The sequence below is a fragment of the Rhinolophus hipposideros genome (genome assembly GCF_964194185.1).
Source record: "Rhinolophus hipposideros genome assembly, chromosome: 9".
NCBI lineage: Eukaryota > Metazoa > Chordata > Mammalia > Chiroptera > Rhinolophidae > Rhinolophus > Rhinolophus hipposideros.
Window position 1 is genome coordinate 40,961,590 of NC_138055.1, and position 18,609 is coordinate 40,980,198.

The following is an 18,609-nucleotide window of genomic DNA, read 5'->3' on the forward strand; positions in this document are numbered from 1 at the left end:
ATGCCACCAAGAATTGATTTTTCTGTATGGCGTGAGGTAAAGTCCATTTTTTTTTTTTTTTACCCCTTCTGGATAACCAGTTGCTCAGTAGGCTGTATTTTTACTACATAATAGTTTTCATTTTCTCTCTCTACTTTCTGAATTTATTTCTTCTGTTAAATACTTAGTATTAAGATTCTATAATAATGAAGCAAAACAAAGTATCAACCCCACAGTTTTATTTGTAAAGAACAAAGCATGAAAAGTCATATTTAAATGTACTCCAAAACGTGAAAAACCCACGTCAGTTTCTGATATGTATGCTAAAGTGCTTGATATCACAATACTCTTTAAATTTTATATTATGCTCAGATGAGAAAAAAAATCCAGTTCTGATGCATTTTGTTAACAATACAAAGAAAAACAATATAATTTAATGCAGAAATGCTCATTTGTTAAAAAGATATACAGGATACATTTATACATGGTTCAAGTGTAACAAAAGAGGATTCTTTCTATATGTATAACACCTTCATTTGATCGACAACAGGAATTTCTTACCATATCTCTCTACTGTCAGCAAGATTTGGTGTTTGAAATAAAGACTGGAGCCACATACAAATACATTCAGGTAACTGGATCAAGCATGATTTCTTCCCATATAACCCAAGAATACCTTGGATTTCTTCAAATGAAAAGAAATTTTTGATGACTTTTTCATTTCGGTATTAATTACTCAGTGTGAAATCTTTCTGGAGCCAATCTTTATTTTGTCCTTGAGAGGATGATCAGCTTTAGTCAAATCTGAAAGGATGAGGTTCTCCTTGGATTTTTTGATCACACTCCATTAACACCCTCCTCAAAAAGTTTGGACATCAGTTTGATTTAAGAGATTCATAAATGTATTTTAATAAGAATGAGGGACCTAGTAGTTTATTATTCGTTTGTTTCCTTTTAAGCTAAATGGTAATATAACAAATACATAAGAAACGGGACTTGAAAAGACACAGATGATTTGAAAATAGGATTCAATTAATAAAAGTAGAGAACAGCTCAAAACTCCATTCTCAATCAAAGAAGGTGTGTTAATACTGAAATATAAATAGCTAAGGTTCAGATTGTCCTTTCAACATGGTGAAAAGGATAGACTAGTTTCTGTAAACCTCACAGAGAAAATACTCACAGTTCTCAAAATAAAAATCTTCTGAAAAAATCGTAATTCTTAGCAGAAAGAAGAAATTTCATTATTAAGAGTTACACTCTCACTGTGTCAAATAAATATTCCCCTGGGCATCTGAGGTCCTCGTCTGTTGCCTCATGTTTCAAAATATCTTAGAGGTGTCAACAAGTACTGCACACAAACTGTTCTGTATAGTCTCTACCTCTTTTTCACTTACATTTACATACAACAGTGCTTTATTGCCAAAAAAGGAAATATAAGCAGTTCAGTATTTCCCTTATATCACTCATACAGTGTGACAGAAGTTCATTAAGATGATTTTTCAAGAAGCCATGTTAAAGTAAATACCACCGGGTTACAAAAGGTACAAAAATGTGTGAAACATTTAAAATAAATTTTAGAGGGAAATCTCAGACTTTTGCAAATTTTAGGTTACTTATACCAAATTCTTGCCCCGAGTGGGAAAGAGGATGGAGTAGGATGGGAGGCCTTTCTTTTGTTCTCGGTAGTCTGTGTCCCCCACCTAGAACCTCACTTGATGCTACTCCACACTGAGCCTCAGCCAACGTTAAGGCACGAATGAGCCTCGACCAGGCAAAGCTGTAGGGTCTCCACTAATACCGACATTGGCATAATGCCACTGTGTCACAAAGGTTGAGGTTAGGAGTCTCAGGATATTTGAAAAACACTTGGAAAAAAAATGTTTCAAGAGGTAATACTTTGGCAATTTAATTTTAAAACAATTTCTTCTTAAACCATTATTATGTGAAAATACTAGCTATGGTTCCAGGCATTACTTTTAACTTAACTTGAGGGGAAAAAAAGCCAATTACAAAATTTGATTTTTATTCACCTTAGCTTTGAGGTGTGATTATAAAGCAATGTACTAATTTGAAAAGTTAACACAGCAGAAAGCATACCTCTAAAATGGGTATGGTCCTTCCACAAGTCAGCGTGGAAAGCTATGTACACTTATTCTAAGGATTCTGTTACTGTCCTGCCCAAAATATTTTGGTATTGGCTCAGAGGCAGTTATAAGCCACGTAAGAACTAAGTCTGACTTCTTTACAATTGGGTTTCTTATGGGACCCAAAACTCTTCTTCAGCATCCTTTTTCCTCACCAACGTGGAGCCTAAGGACTTCTTATTGTTTCCAAAAATTACGTTTCTTCTTAAAGGCCAAGATTCACCATCACTGGCAAAATAGAACAGCATGGGCATAAGCCTGTTGAGCAGCTCACAAGGGGGTCCCCAATGTTTGGAGCGCTGGCTGGATCCCTGGAATAAGGAGATGGGCTCCCAAGGTGACAACTTTACAGGGCCTGGTATGGTAGAGTGTGTGTCAGTTCTGGTGTGGTTCTTTTGAAATTGGTCATTTCACTGTTACAGTCATACTACATAAAGTGGGATGAAACTTTAGGTGTAACTCTTATTTTGGGTATTACCTTCTAAAGTGATGGTTTTATTCACAGGCTCCAAATCTAATTTTCTCCCAGTTTTTACAATAGATGTTAATTCTGAACAACTTGAGAACAATGTTAAATGAATATTAATTCTTACAAATGATTATTCTACATGAATATTAATCCTTATTTCCTATCTGTATAGGTGAATGAATAAAGATCCAAGGGTAGAAAGACTATTAATACTGAATACCTTGGAGGTCAGTCTCATGCAGTCTGGTGTAATAAAAAACAATTCTAGACCCTGTGTTGCTACTGACCAGCTGTGGGAGTAAGTATTTAATCTCGCTAATCCTTAAGTGTGTCCCTCTATAACATGAGAAGGCTGGACTAGATGACTCAATTCTCTGTGCTAACCTAAGTCATCTCTCTGGTTGCCCAGAGTATGTCAGAAGCTTGGCCTCATGGAAAAGGTAATAAGAACAAAACCCTGGACTGGACCATCCCATGGTTTCTGATCACTGAAACACAGTAAGCGCCTGGTGGGAAATGGGTTCTGGAAGAGCCACACCGCTACAGACACACCTTATTTAGCCTCAGGCAAACGACTCTCTGGCCTCCCCATGCCGCCCAGAACCACCCTCTTATACCCTTTCCAAGGGTTTCTAAATACTTTAACCCCCACTTTCTTCCTCAAGTACATCAAAGGGGGGTGTGCCTTGGTTGAATTCAGTGTTTGATAAAGGGAGTGAGGCACTTGTTTTATTAGTTTCTTCCTCTAGGAAATAAGGGAAACCACACTGTTGGCTAAAGCCCAGCACCCTCAGATTGCACAAGGGTCCTGGGAGGCCATGGCTTTGCTTCTCAGCCACAAGTGGGAATAAAACCCAGAGCTCTGCTGAGGCAATTTCATTGCTAACAATGTGCAAATGCCTAATTAAAGGTACGGGACCTACCATAAGATGAAGACTTAAGGTCTAGCTCACCCACATTTATTTAACTTCCTCATGAAAGACCAAACTGGAAAGTTACTCAGAACATTTGGTTTTACAGGACTGTTGCCTCTTCTTTTGCTTCCACTCTGCCCAGCTGGACTGTCCTGGCTTTCACCTTCTCTGGGCAAGTCGTTTTACATTCTTACCCCTTTTTACAAAGGAACGTAAAGCTTGCCCTGAACACCCAAGAAAGGGTTCATTCTTTCTCTCTCCTTCTGTTATTTGCATTATCATGGTCAACAAATACTTTCACAAAAACATTCCAAGCCACACAGAGCCCTCCTCCTTCTTAGACATTCCTTCCATTTCCTGAGAGGGGGATGGGCACGGGTAGAGGGAAGGGGGTGACTGGAACCAAACAAAGACAGAGCTTATGGTTATCCTTAAGAGGTAAGGGACCTCTGCTGGGTTTAGATGGCCAAATACAAAGTACAGAATCAAACTGCTGTTTGCAGTTGTTATGACTGTCAGGCGAACACTTTGAAATTCACATCTGCCCACAGTACCTCAAATAGCAAGAATAAAAATGCCAAGAATGAAATTAGTCTAAGCTAATCTTTCCAAAGTGTAAAGGAGTATAATCCCACAATTTAACACACTTCTCAGGGCTTTGTGTGTTCTCTTTCCAGTTCAGCCAAGCTCCTGGGGTTCAGTATTTAAAGTATTTGAATTATATCTTCATCTAGTGCTGATGAAAAAAATTTCCCAAAAGGCTGGAAAAGTGACTCAATTAATATGTACGCAACCATTTGCAACTTAAAAGCTATAAGTGAGGACGACCCCGTACAGTAGGTAAAGCTGTTTACATTCACAATACAAAGGCTCAGACACCTGGATGGATGGCTACGACATAACAATGCACTCTGGGTTCCTTTGTGATACCTGGAGAAAATAAAAAGCCCCAATGGGTTGCACTATATTTACATGTTTACTGGCTTCTTCCTGACTAGCACCACTCTTCCCCCCTAACTCCCAATGCTTTTAAGCTACTCATTTTAAGTCACAGGAATATTCAATCTAAGAAAAGTATCTTATTAGAGTAATATAATTTCTTAAAGAAGATAGCATATTTACACACATCTAACACATGAAAATACTCTATTTTATACTAAATTCTTGGTTCAAATGAACTACAATACAGCATTTTGCCTTGTCTGCGGTGTGATGGTTGTTCAAGCTGGGGGATACAGTGTATCGCCCCCCATAGTGACTCACTACCTTGGCAGACAAGTCCACATCGGTCCCGTAGATGGGGAAGGTTCAGAAGCAAAGGGGTCTTGGACCGCGAGTTCCCAGCCAGTTGGGTTACACATCCACTCCTTTGATGAGAGAGCCTTCTAAGACTATGGTGAAGTCCTGAATGGTCTGCAGGATGCGGATGAGGGAGTTGACGGTCATGTGGTCCCTCAGGAGGGCGCTCTCCTCATACATTCGGGTAATGGCCGGACACTCGGCTAACAAAGGAATCCACTGCGGGAGCAGGCGATCCCTACAGACCCAAACAGAAACAAGTCCTGAGCACGGCTGAACTCGCTGCAGAACAAGGCACATACTGGAGCTTTCAATGAGAAGGTAGGTGTGGGCCTGGATGGGGCAAAATCTAGCTAAGTTCTGAGGCCAGCAGAGAGGAAACCAAAGGCAAGAAGCTGGACGTGCAAGAAGCTGGACGTTTATTGGTCAAAAAGACACAGTAATGAGGCAGTGTAAGCTATTGGAAAAACCCATCAGATTCTAAAAGAAGGTCTGGACAGGTTGGCCATAAGGATTTCCGAACATTAAAGAAACTATTCTGATTTTATACTTTTCAAAAGAGGCAGAATGTCATTTTGTATTTCTTTTTTACAGGTTGTTACTCAGACATGTGTAATAAGGCATGCCAAAGTACACTGACCTTTTGGGAGGAAAGACTATCTTAAATAATAGCGATTAGTTTGTTTTTTTAATTTATACAACATAATAAGGTAAGGAACAAATCAAAGCAGAAGAACATTAACTAGGTTTTTATAAACCAAAAAGAGTTGCAAGGGTCTAATAAATCAGAACTGTAAAGAGATAAAAGGAGATAAGGATCATGTTCAAAAGGAACTTTAAAAGCACAGCTGAAATTGGGCCCCATTTATAAGGAAATTCAGAACTTAGTTCTGTAACGCAGTTGTTTCAGGACAGAATCTGTCTTCCGTGTTTCCTGATTAAACACGGACAGTATAATCTGTCGCTAAGTACCTAAGACACCCTGAGAGAGCATCTCTCAATGTGCCTTTCACAAGGGCAGCGTAACTAGTCCACGCTACACCTCTGCTTGGGGCCTCCAGGGACTTAGAAGAAAACAGACTTGCACAAAAAAATCTTCTCAAGATCTGTGTGTTTCCTTTCTTATAATTCTAAGAGCGGTTTTAAAATTAATGGATTATACAGCTCGTATGTGTCATTTTCAAAAAAATAAAGGAGTAGGAAATGGTCTTAAAGAGAAGATTTTATATAGTAAGAATTCCACAATGTTATTAAATTTAATATGGTGGTGTACATACACCATGCAAGCTCTACACAGTAAATATATATGTGTGTATGTGTTGGTGTGTCTGATTATCTATCAACCTACCTGTTACCTATATCTATCTATCTTTAGAACCAGAATCATGTAATGGTTGAGAGCCTGGGTTCTGGAGTGAGACTGGGTGTGAATCTCGGCTGCACCTCTTTCTAGCTGTGTGACTTTGGGAAAACTGGTTAACTTCTCTGTGCCTCATCTATTTTCTTTTTTCTCATCTCTGCAATGGGGATATCAGTTGCTACTTCATGTAGTGGTGGTGGTGAACAATAGGATTCCATGAAATAATGTATATGAAGTTCTTAGCATAGTGCCTTATCCAACACATACAAAGTACCCAATAAACAGTAGTCTCATAATGACACTTGGAATGCAAGAAACCCACGGGAGAGCTTTGGAAGGGGCATGATCTGGTTTTAACCCATTCTAAACTCTTGGTCAACATGTAGCAAAGATAGGGAAAGTCAAGAACTGGCTTTATACCGTGTTCCAAGGCAAACTAAAATCTGGAATTTGCCGTCCTTCCCAATGTTCCTGGGTGCAGTATTAATAGCATTTACATAGTGGCAGAAGGTTTTGCAGGATGACTTCTGAATAAGGACATCATCTTCATTGTCTAGAATCTGGTCAGTGGTTTCAAAATAAGCAACCGCTCGCTCTGGGGAAGGAAGTCAGAATCACATTATAATACACATCAACACTGTATAACAGAGAGATTAAACACTTCGTGGTGAAACAATATGCTCCCGGGAGTTTATTTTCTCATCTAGATTGCATTCTAGAAGGCTGGAACGTATACTCTCTTTAGAATAGCTTCATAAAATGGAAACTGGCAAAAAAGAAGAAAATAAAAATAGATTCCACTGTTAAGACCAGAATCTACTAGGAGTACGTAGCAAAAACCTGGTAGCCACCGAGAAGGTGCCCTCTGTTCCAGCTACACAATAGCTGGCTAACACTTTGCAACAAAATCCCTGAAATGGAACTGAATCTATAAATATGAGAAAGAGGTATGTGTACACATATCAGAAGCAGAATAATATTCTAGGCATTGTAGAAGGGGGAAAAACCACTCCTGGAGGCCTAATCTGTCAACTTTCCTTTCTTTGTCCAAAAATTCTAAGTTACATGAAATCAACTACTTCACCTAGGCCTTCTTTACAAAACACAAAATGATTAATCACCCCTTTAAAGAAACTGGGAATTCTAGCAGAACTGCATACCAAAATAAAGATTACAAAGTCTAGCAAGCTAGAGCAGCACACTCCTAGGGAACTTGCTGTGATGATGAAAACATTCTCTATTTGTAACATCCAACTGGTAGCTACTAGTAGGACCCCTGTGACTAAGGAAGTAAGTCTAAATTAAAATTAAATCAATTTAAATTTAAATAGACACATGAGGCTAGTGGTACAGAGCTAGAGTAATCCTTGTAAAATGTGTTATTTCACGTTACTCCTTCACTCCAAGCGTCCCAATGACTTCCCATGTCATGCAGGATAAAGACCAAAGTCCTCAGTGGCCTAGAAGGCCCTACACGACCTGTCTCTGGTAGTAAATACCCCTCTCCCCCAACATCCTGTCTTTCTCCTCACTCTGCTTCCCTCACACTGATCGCTATTGCATGCAAAGGTGCTCTCCTCCTTAGGGCACCTGCCCTGCAGTTCTCTCAGCTGGGAGTGCCCTTCTCCCAGACACTACACGGCTCACTTCCTCACTTCCTTCAAGTCTCTGCTCAAATGTCACTTTGTCAACGAAGCCTGTAACGACCCCATTTAAAAGAGCACTTGCCACTCCATTTCCTTTTACCTTGCTCTGTTTCTTCCAGGTCAGCGATCACCTTCTAACATAGAGCTGAATTGCATATTTGTTATGTGTCCTCCCCGTCCCGACCAGAATGTAGGTTTATCAACCATAGGAATTTTTGTGTTGTTTGTTTACTTACATTTTGATATGTATCAGGAGCATCTAGAACAGTGTTTGGAATACTGTAATACTATAAATATTTGTTGACTGAATGAAAAGCAGGAGTAGTGCTTATTGGTTATTTATTTTTAAAAACATACGCCCTTATCATTAACTGTTATTTGCTCAATTCCTGGATCTTGGAGTTTTCTAAGAAACATGTAAATGTCGTGTAATAACATACACCTGTTTTAATTTACCTATAAAGTCCCAGATGAAGACGTTCTTGTGAAAGATGCGGGCAGATTTGAACCCGTGGTGGAAAACTTGTTCGAGTGCCGCGACCAGGCCATTTTCTCCACAGAGCAGCACCGTGAGGCTCCCTCTCTGTGGAACATAACACAGTGCCAAAGAACAACCTGAGATGTCTCTGTTTGTGTCTAAGAAAAATACTAGAGAAAACAAGGGCAGAGCGTAGCTACGAAGCATGTTTTCTGCAGTCATTATTAGAAAGCTTACAAATGAGAATTAAAATACCCTGTATTGCCTTATGTATCATGTACAAAGTGGCTTTAAAATCTTACTACACTAAGTGTTATAGTTCATCATACCTCTTTTTCAGGTTTGTGAAAATGTTTCACAATGTTGTTCACAGCTTCTCCAATTCCTTCTTGGATCTGTCCAGCATTGGGTTCTGAAAAATAAAAAACAGTGGCTGAATTCTCATGCAAAGGAAATAACCCAAAGTCCTTTGGGGAGTAACTGTACCCACCTGTGCAGGAAACACTTCACTAGCGCAGGCTGGGTTGGCCGGGGGCTTCATGAAACTTGCCTCGGGCCCGTGTGGCCAAGTGAGAGACATCTTGGCACAATGGAAAAGAATCCAACAGACCCCTGGATTCAAATCCCAGCCTTATCACTTATAATCTACAATCTTGGTCAAATGTCTAACTTCCTCTGAGTATGAGTTTCCTCAACCTAAAATAGGGAAAAATGCACACCTCATATATGGGTCCCTGGAAAAACTGAATGAGATATTAGGTGTAAATAACTGGGCAGAGTGCCTGTCCCAAGTGCTGACAAGTCTCCAGGACCTGAGGAGTGAGGTGGGGAGGTCCCACAGCTTCATTCCTAGGGTACCACAATCCCATACCCCACCTACGTCCAAGTTCTTTGGTGGGCACAGACCAAAGCTACCGCGTCTCTGAATGGCTAACCTGGAATCTGTGTTTTTACTGCTGTGTTTAAAGTAAAGAGAAGATGTCAGGTCCACTGGGGCACCCTGCCTGAAGCCCAGGCTAGTTGGTCCACGTGGGCATCGCTTCCTTCTCCAGCCAGCACTTGCTCATCTAGGCTCTGTTCCTGGGGGAGAGCTTGGTGGGCTACTTGAATAGGATCTAAACTGCCTTTGCCTCCCAAACCCCAAGAATAGTTAAAAACAAAACAAAACATGGTAAATAGGTTTCATCCAGAGATAGAAGTAGGTAACGAGAAAAATTACGTATTTGGTATTTTCTTGTGGTGATTAACTATTATATCTAATTTACATATCATACTATAAAGGGAAAACTATAAATTCTAGTGTTTAAGAATCTCTGAATTCATTTTGGAAAAAAACTCAAGTAAGTTTTTTTCTACATCAATGCATATAAATTGTTAAAATGGAAACCTCTTATGATTGAAGCACTGATACTGGGCCCTCTTCAGCTCCTAGTAGTTTTACTTTTACTTTCCTAGCATTCTTTGAATATTTCTTCTTTTAAACATTAACATCTATTTAAAAAGCCTTCATTCATTCAATATACTACTGATCAGCACAGAGCTCTGGTACTGATCAGTAGTATATTGAAACTGATTTAAAACTTTTCACTTTCTAAAGATCACCTTACACACACGGTGAGAAAATACCAAGATACCCATCTCTGAGTTTCAGTTTATTTAAAATGTTCTGCTTATTGAGTAAGAAAGGAAAATACGACCAAAAGTGAGGATAAGGTTCCTCAAAACAAGAATATTCCATGAAACTGGACTGATTCAGAAGTTGTAATAATTTGGATGGACTGAGCTGAAATCTAGTTTTAAATTTTAATCAGCATAATTGCATACAATAAATTCAGCGATTTTAAATGTGCAATTTGGTGAGCTTTCATAGACATAGAGTCATGCAACCACCGCTAGAATCAAAATACAGAAAATCTCCATCGGTCCAGAAAGCTCCCCTGTGCCCCTTTCAGTCAATCCTGTTCCCCAGCTCTCAACCCCTGGCAACTGCTGATCTGCTTCCTATCATGACTACATGGCCTTTTCCAGTATTTAGGATCGAGGGAATCATACAGGACACAGTCCTTTGTGCCTCGTCTCTTTTGCGTAGCAGAATGCTTTGGAGCATCACCCAGCTTGTTAGAAGCACCAGTAGTATGTCCATTTTTAACATATCACTGAGAAGCACCCTGGTAACTATAGACATACCACCATGTGCTTGGTGGGCACGAGGGTTGTTTCCATTCTGGCTACTCCGAGTAAAGCTGCGATGAACATCTGAGTACTGTTCCCAGTGTAACTGCAGGTATTCATTTCTCTTGGGTAAACATCGGGGAGTGGGGTGTTGGGTCAAGTGTATGGTAAGCAGATGGATGTTTTTACAAGAAACTGCCGAACTGTTTTTCCTTTTGCATTCCCACTAGCAGTGTATCAGCTGCTCTCCATCGTCAACAATATTTGGGGTTACCAGTCTTAAATTTTCTCTTCTAGTGGGTGTGTGGTGTAAAGTTTACTTTTGAATGCAGAAAGGATTTATGAATCAGGGGAATACTTTAAGAAAGAATAAGGGGGCTTTTCAGATACTATTCTAGTAGTGAGTATATCACTGTGGTGTGCTAACAAATGCGTTGGGACTAATACTATCTAAGGAAACTGCTTTGTTAGTAAACCAAGGACCTCTTAGGTACTTTTGTTACTCTACTGATGGCTGTTGTCTACAGCTGAAATAAAACCACTTCACTGATAAACTTTTGTAGTTTTTCACTAGATCATACTGCCTCTGCATTACTTTTCTGTGGCTCCTGTGACAGATTACCAGAGACTCGCTGGCTTAAAACAACAGCAATTGATTCTCTCACAGTTCTGGAGGCCAGAAGTCAGAAATCAGCGTCCCAGGGCAAAAATCAAGGTGTCAGCAGGGCTGCACTCCCCTCGGCGGCTCCAGAAGAATACGCTTCTTGCCCCTTCAAGCTTTTGGTGGCTGCCAGCATTCCTTGGCTACAGCTGCATGACTCCAGGTAATGCTTCTGTCTTTGCACTGACTTCTCTGTGTGTGTCTCATCTCCCTCTGCCTCCCTCATATAAGAATGCATGGGATTGCATTTAGCACCACCTCTGGATAATACAGGATCATCTCTCCATCTCAAAATCCTTAACTTTTTCCAAATAAGGCAACATTTACAGCTTCAGGGATTAGGATCTAATATCCATGGGAGACATTACTCAGCCTACTAAGGCCCATATTAGTATAAACAGAAGTTTACTGTACTATTAAAAATTGCAAGTGAACACAGTATCCTATCTACAGAACTCACTCTATAGTATCTTGCTTCATCCTTTCTATAGGAAGTTGGGGGATGGGGAGAGGAAGTTTTAGAATCCCTCTTAGTATAAGGCGCTCTAAATAGCTAAAGATTGCTGTCTGGGAGTACCATACTATATAATTGTCCTTGTTGCTCCTTTAGGTTTAATTATTCATATTTCCATGGCTTAATTGAAACAGAACATGCAGTTTTTATAGGATTTTTAACATCTAAATTCTTTAGGCTTTTAATTATTTCTAATGCCTTGCCTTATTTTTCCCCTTTATCTTCTCTCCCTCTTTTCTAAAGTCTCTTCTCCCAAATTAATTTTCTTCAGCATTCTTTTTTTTAACCTTCTACCACAATTTATTAATGTGACAGTTTTCTGTGAAATGGCCATATGACGTCTGCAACATTTAACCTTCTACCACAATTTATTAACGTGACAGTTTTCTGTGAAATGGCCACATGACGTCTGCAACATTTGAAGCGCTCTGGAAAATTAAAAAAAAAAAACCAAAACAACTACTCACTGGGGGTTTTTCCTGTTAGTGAAGTGATACTCAGTCTCCTAGCTGTCGTGGGTGATTTCTGCTGGGGTGGAGTCCGACACTGCTTTACCAGATCCTCATCTGCTGCTGATGCCATCAATTCTCCAATAAGAATTCTCTCCAGGCTTCCGTCATCAATGCCCTTCCCCAGCCATCGACCACATGGGAACCTAGCAGGACAGGGGAAAAAAGAATCTGAATCACCAATATTTTACCAGTTTTAATCAGAATTTTAAAAATAGCACCATGGGTGAAGCCTATAATCTTAGTGCCTGTGAGTTGTTTCTTTTAATTATTAAAAATTTCAAACATAGAAAAGTAGAGAGAATGTATAATAAACACCCATATTCTCACCGCCTAGACTTTACATTTTGTTATATGCTTCATTTTCTATTGAAGCATTTTAAAATAAATCCCACACACCAGGACGTTTCACTCCTAAAAACACTTCAGGATAAATCTCTAAAACATAAAGACATTCTCTTATATAGCCATACATTGTTATCACCTGACAAAGTTAAAGTAATTCTTTAATATTTTCTCATGCCTAGCCTATATTAAAATTCTGTGATTAGTTCTATAAAGAATATTTTAAAACTGTAAATTAATGTGGGAGTTAAGTTACAGAAGAGGAGATTGTTCCCAAAGGGAGTGCTGGCCTTAACCAGCAGAGTCCAAAAAAATCCTTTCCTCTCCCTGAATTATTTTAAGCTTTTTTTCTTTCTTTTTTATCAGAGTTACATCAATTTTTTTTCCCAACATAATATGCAGCACTTGTGGACTAAGCATTAGGAGCAAACACAAGCAGTTTTTCTAAAGATTTTTTTTGGAAATTTTGTATTACATAAACAAAAACAAAACAACCCCAAAACAAAACAACCCAAACAACCAAGCTAAAATTCAAAAGGCATTGGGAAGCTTTAGAAAGAAAAAAATTCTTAAACGTTTTCTTGTCTAAAGAGTCTCAAAGAATTCTGAGTTCCCAAGGACATTTACTTACTTGTATGTGTGTCCTGTGATTTCGTTTCTGACCATGACACAGTCCACCAGCCATTTGGCTAACAGTCCTGAGTTATCGTGACCAATCTGAACAGTGGTCAGCTTCCCCAAGTTCTGGCACTGTAGGGACAGGACCACAGGTTATTCAGTACCCGATCACATCCCAGTACCTCTCAGCTTTACCCGTGGTACTCTGTTTCCACCTAACTTAGCTTCAGAGAACCCACTCTGCACAATGTGCGTGGCTAATGCACTAGAGAAATATATTCACATCTAACGAGACAGGACACAAATGGACATCAACTGTCTAATGAGGAGGATGCACAAAGTGCTAGACTAGAGATGTAAACAACTGCTGGAAGAACACTGGGGAAGGAACAATTATTTCTTTTTTTAGATTTTTTTTTATTGGAGGAGGGGAACAGGACTTTATTGGGGAACAGTGTGTACTTCCAGGACTTTTTTTTTTCCTTCCAAGTCAAGTTGTTGTCAATTCAATCTTAGTTGTGGAGGGTGCCGTTCAGCTTCAAGTTGTTGTCCTTTCAGTCTTAGTTGCAAGGCGCGCAGCCCACCATCCCTTGCGGGAGTCGAACCGACAACCTTGTGGTTGAGAGGATGCGCTCTAACTAACTGAGCCATCTGGGAGGCAGCTGAGCTCAAGGTGCCGTGTTCAATCTTAGTTGCAGGGGGTGCTGCCCACCATCCTTTGCGGGAGTCGAGGAATTGAACTGGCAACCTTGTGGTTGAGAGTCCACTGGCCCATGTGGGAATCGAACTGGCAGCCTTAGGAGCATGGAGGTCTAACCGCCTGAGCCACCGGGCCGGCCCCAGAAAAGATTATTTCTAACTGGGGAACCCAGAAACATCACACAGATAATGATCTGCGCCTTAAAGGATGGGAAGAATTTCAAGAAGTGGAAAAGGATGCTATCTGGGTTTAAAGAGGCCAGAAAAACAACTATTGATATAAAAAATAATCACTGACATCATTATTTTTCTAATAAAATACTAAGTTTCTAATAAAATACTAAGGCAGAAGTGACCTCAAACCTCATCTATTAGAAGTCTTTGAAGGTACTATAAAACAAAAAGCATAGTTAATTGACATCCTTCCTCGTCCTTTGTGAACAAGTACAAAAGTAAGCGATGATAACAGGAATGGTAAAAATAAATGTCAATTAAATTCTGACTTTTAAATTTTGATATAATATCCCAGACCCCAACTGGCTGTGTAAGGTTGGGGACATCAGAGCGTATGCGTTCTTAAAGCCCTTGACTTCTCTGTATGGCAGTGAGAAAGCATCACAGTGATCCAGGGAATGGAGGATGGCTTCTTAAATTAATTGTGGCTGCAGAAATGGGAAGAAGTGGGTAGACTGAGAGTTAGGAAACAGCAATGATGGGACGTAAAATGCAGTTTATATCCCATACTTGGTAGTCAAGAAAAGCCAAGGGTTTTAATCCTTTATATACACATGGCTGCAAATCCCCTGGACAGATAGGGCCAAAATGGGCTCTTGGGGGTTGTTAAGACTCTGAATGGAAAGTGTTATTCTTAGACTGCAAGGAACATGAGAACAGGATGTTCAGTTAGTACCACTTCCCTCCTGAAACAAGAGCAGGTATTTTCTTTCTCCTGCATGCCAGGATCAACCTGCATGTGGGCTCAAACATATGGGAATACTTCCCCAGGTGAGACCTCAACGTTGACTACAATATTGAAAGGTATTTTTACAAAATCACTTTGCAAATGTCACCATGTGGTCTAAAAGGCATAAGCAAGGATGTCAGCTCTCCTGTCCTTTTGTCCAGGTTCAGGCAGAGAGCGTTTTACAGTAAGGACACTGTGGGGTGAGCAGTCAGTGCTAAGATACTGGGGGGATCATGGGACAGGACCTGGCAAAGCCCCAAAGTGCACCATTACAAGCAGAAAAATAGAGCTTAGCAATGAAAATAATGACAAAAATACAAACCAAATGAGCCTAAGTGTTTAAGACAACTTCAGAGATGTGATCACAAAAGTGATCCTGCATGCGTTGAGTGTTCCCTATATTATCCGACTCAAGGCAAAGTGAAAAAGTGAAACTGAATCCTTGTGTAGAACTACATGACACTTTCTGTTAAGAAAGGTATCAGCTGAACCTACCTCAAAAGTCATTTCCAGGAGGTTTTTGGGAATCGGCATCACTCCCGTGTCTCCCAGCTCCCCCGACACACAGATCCAGGGGTTCGATGTAATGATTGCATTGCTCAACTTTTTGATGGGGATGATGACTGACCTATATGGAATCACTGAAAGAAAGAGGCAGAAATTAATCAAAAATTACAATAAAATTCTCTTGACAACAAAACAAATATGTATTTGGCTCTGTTGGCTTTCACCAACCAAGAACTCCGTTGGCTTTCACAGATAGTTCACTTTTTATGCTCTATCAAGATCCTTAAATGAAAAGGATTTAAGGACTCTATCAAGTCCTTAAATAAAAAGATGAGGTTATAACCTCTCCCTGACAAGAAAGGTGAGGTCCAGTTTATAAGCCATAAGTCCTAATACTTGCGTCGGTTTCCCCAGTGGATCCATCACCATGCAGGCACGGCATGGGTATCACCATGGTGAAATGCATCTCGCTACATTTATAAACAGTCTCAGGAATCAGCACCAGAATGAACACTGAACATGACACGAACATTGTTGGTGCTATATAGTATTTTCACTGCTTTAATGTTTATATTAATTTTGTTCCAAAATCAAGTACAAATGAACATAGTTCCTGGCATGGTTTCATATGAAAAAGGGGGTGGATGACTTCTTGGAGAGTATCCCCTTGTTGCTGATTTTCTTGGGCACTGCTTTAAAGCACTGCCCTTCAGAACTTTCCCATCCGAATTTTACAGCTCAATATGCACAGCCAAGAATGTTAAATAATGGCACCTGCATTCTGGACCTAACATAAAGTCTGTAAACCACAACTTGGAAAGCTATTAAGATGACTCATAGAGGGGCGTGAGGAAAAGAATCAAGATGTGGAAAGAACTGTGTAAAACCTTTTTTGCAAGCTCTTCAAAAGGCATACCACTAGATGTCACTGTCCCACCACTGTCTTCTACTCAGATGTAGAAACAGTAAAGTTAGACATTAGCAATACTCCCATCATTTTCCTTTAAAAAATGGGGATGGCTCAAATACATTAGCATATTTTTATCCTTCAGAGCCATCTTTCTTGTTTTTTAAGCAGGGTAGAATTAATATTTTTTGTTTTAAGTCTTGGGATTTCTACTCATTCACAAGAAGGTGTATTAGAAGCCCTCCTTGAAAGAACTACATGTAAGATGAAAAAAAGTTACTAGAAAAGGTTCCCAGATTCAGCCTTACAATATGGGCTTATGGTTCAATGTGTTCTTAAGATGAAGACAATGAATGGGATAAATGATTTATTTCCTCGGTTTTACATAGACTGCTTTCTTTATGTTAGGTGGATAACCTCCCTTTCTGTCCTTTGACTTTGGCTAAAGGAAAGGAAAATGTCAGAGGAAAGGCCGTAGTTTCATGGTTTAGTAACCAGAATCAAATGGTTTTTGAAACTGAAAGCAGAAGAGGTTAGTGCAAGACTATTTTAGGTGCCGTAGGCTTCTCTCATTTGAATCTTTCACTGACACGATTAGAAAAGCTGCTGAAAAAGGCCTATTAAGGTCAGCAGTTCTGTGGCTGCAAAGGGCCCACAGATGAATGGCAGTTATTCAATAAAGTATAAAAAGAATAATATTATTTAAACTCAGAATATTTCTTTTATGAGAATCTCAATTCCTCATATTGAAAGTTTCTCAGATGAAGAAAAATCTGCAGATATAAGGAGGATCTTAGGAGTCCTAACTACCCCTGTTCTATTTCTTCTCTTTCAAAACTGTAAATAACATTTTAGATTCTTATACTTTCAGTAGACTAACGGATACTCTCAGTAGCCTGACGGATATTACAGGTTGGCCCAATTACCATTCCAACTCCATTTTACCTTGTTCGCTTCTACCAGAGAACAGAAAAACTAAAAAGCAACACAATTCTGGCCAGTGAAATTTTAGTGATGTTTATTGTGATTTCTTGGAAAACTGTTTTTCTAGCAGGTTCTGACCCCTCTTCCTTCTTCCTGCTGGAAGATGGATTGACAATAGCCATCTTGTATCCATGAGGTCATTAGCACATACTGGGGATTGTCTAGGAGGAGAGGGATAAACAGCCTGCATCCATGATGGCACTGGGGACTGCCTACCTCAAGACTTCTCGTTATGTAACAAAAATAAAATTACCCATTTGTTTAAACCACTGTTTTTTAAGTTTCTGGCACTTGCGGCTGAATACAACTCCAAACTGACACAAGTGAAAATTCTTTAAAGTAGGGAAGGGGACCCATTGCAAATAAAAATTAGTAATGGCGAACAGAATAAATGCTGTAATTGAGCTTATCCAAAACACGTCTCTAATCAGTTTTTCTTCCTCTGCAGAGCTACCACGTCCGTCAAGATCCTCAAGTCTTTCTGAATCACCAAAGTTTAGTGATGTTCCCTTATAGAAGTTTATTATCATATACTCATTCTTTGAATTTATATGTGTTGGATAAGATATAGGAATATTTGGTTAATAAAACATTCCTTTTCACATCCATCCCATTTCTTGTTGTAGATTGGGTTTCCTGGGAAGCAGACTCTGAGTCAGAAATTAGCATTCAGAATGTTACTTCTGGGATCAACATGTGAGAAAGAAAGCAGGTCGGTTGAGGGACAAACTGAGCCGTGACACAGTCACAATGGAGTCCTCAGCTGATCGGATGGTGAGTTCTGGGACAGTCCTCGGACCAGTCACAGGAGGCTGGCTGGCCCTGGCAGGAGGGCTCACCTGGGGTAAGGGAGTTTTCTTTGGTGAGGCACTCCCCAGAGGGTTGAGAGCTGAGGGCTGTCTTCCAGCAGCAGCTGGAGCATAACTTTCATTCCTGAAGGGCCATGGGGGAGGGGGCAACACAGTGGCTACCTGACCGTACTATGGTACGTCTCGCTTTTAAAAATATGAGCTCTTGTTCCATTAGTCACTCGGCAGTCAACTCTCCAGACTTACTGATAGTGGTGAACACACTGGTGAAGCAGAAATAGTCCACAGCATTGAGGGAAAGAAGGTGGTAAAGAAATTGTTCTCTTTCTTCTTCACAACGTAGAAAAGCGTAACGCTTATAAAGCTTTCTAGGAAAGGATAAGACAAGCACAAATCACTAGTATAGTATATTCCATTTTCCATTAAAAGTAAACACCTCCATTTAGACAAACTACGGGTAGAAACATTAATCTGAAAAGAACAAGCAATTCACAAAAATGAACATACAGACAGTTAACAATATATTTTTAACCTAAAAACACACACCACGAATCCATTTTGTCTATCACACTAATAAAGATTGTAAAATGATGGCTACTGCTGACAAGGGGGGAGGGGTACTGAATAA

At 39.8% G+C, this 18,609-nt stretch overlaps 1 protein-coding gene across 3 annotated transcripts in view; it reads right to left on the minus strand.

The window, feature by feature from the left end:
* Positions 1 to 203: 203 nt before the first annotated feature.
* DENND5B (DENN domain containing 5B) overlaps positions 204 to 18,609 on the minus strand; it is a 146,765-nt gene continuing 128,359 nt past the window's right edge. For all 3 annotated transcript variants that reach the window (XM_081058740.1, XM_081058741.1, XM_081058742.1), the window contains 8 exons: positions 18,228 to 18,349; positions 15,270 to 15,415; positions 13,125 to 13,243; positions 12,107 to 12,294; positions 8,622 to 8,704; positions 8,271 to 8,397; positions 6,589 to 6,763; positions 204 to 5,046 (listed from right to left, as the gene is read on the minus strand). In XM_081058740.1, coding sequence (XP_080914866.1) covers positions 4,863 to 5,046; positions 6,589 to 6,763; positions 8,271 to 8,397; positions 8,622 to 8,704; positions 12,107 to 12,294; positions 13,125 to 13,243; positions 15,270 to 15,415; positions 18,228 to 18,349 — 1,144 coding nt within the window. In that variant the 3' untranslated portion in view covers positions 204 to 4,862. The remainder of the gene's footprint in view (positions 5,047 to 6,588; positions 6,764 to 8,270; positions 8,398 to 8,621; positions 8,705 to 12,106; positions 12,295 to 13,124; positions 13,244 to 15,269; positions 15,416 to 18,227; positions 18,350 to 18,609) is intronic.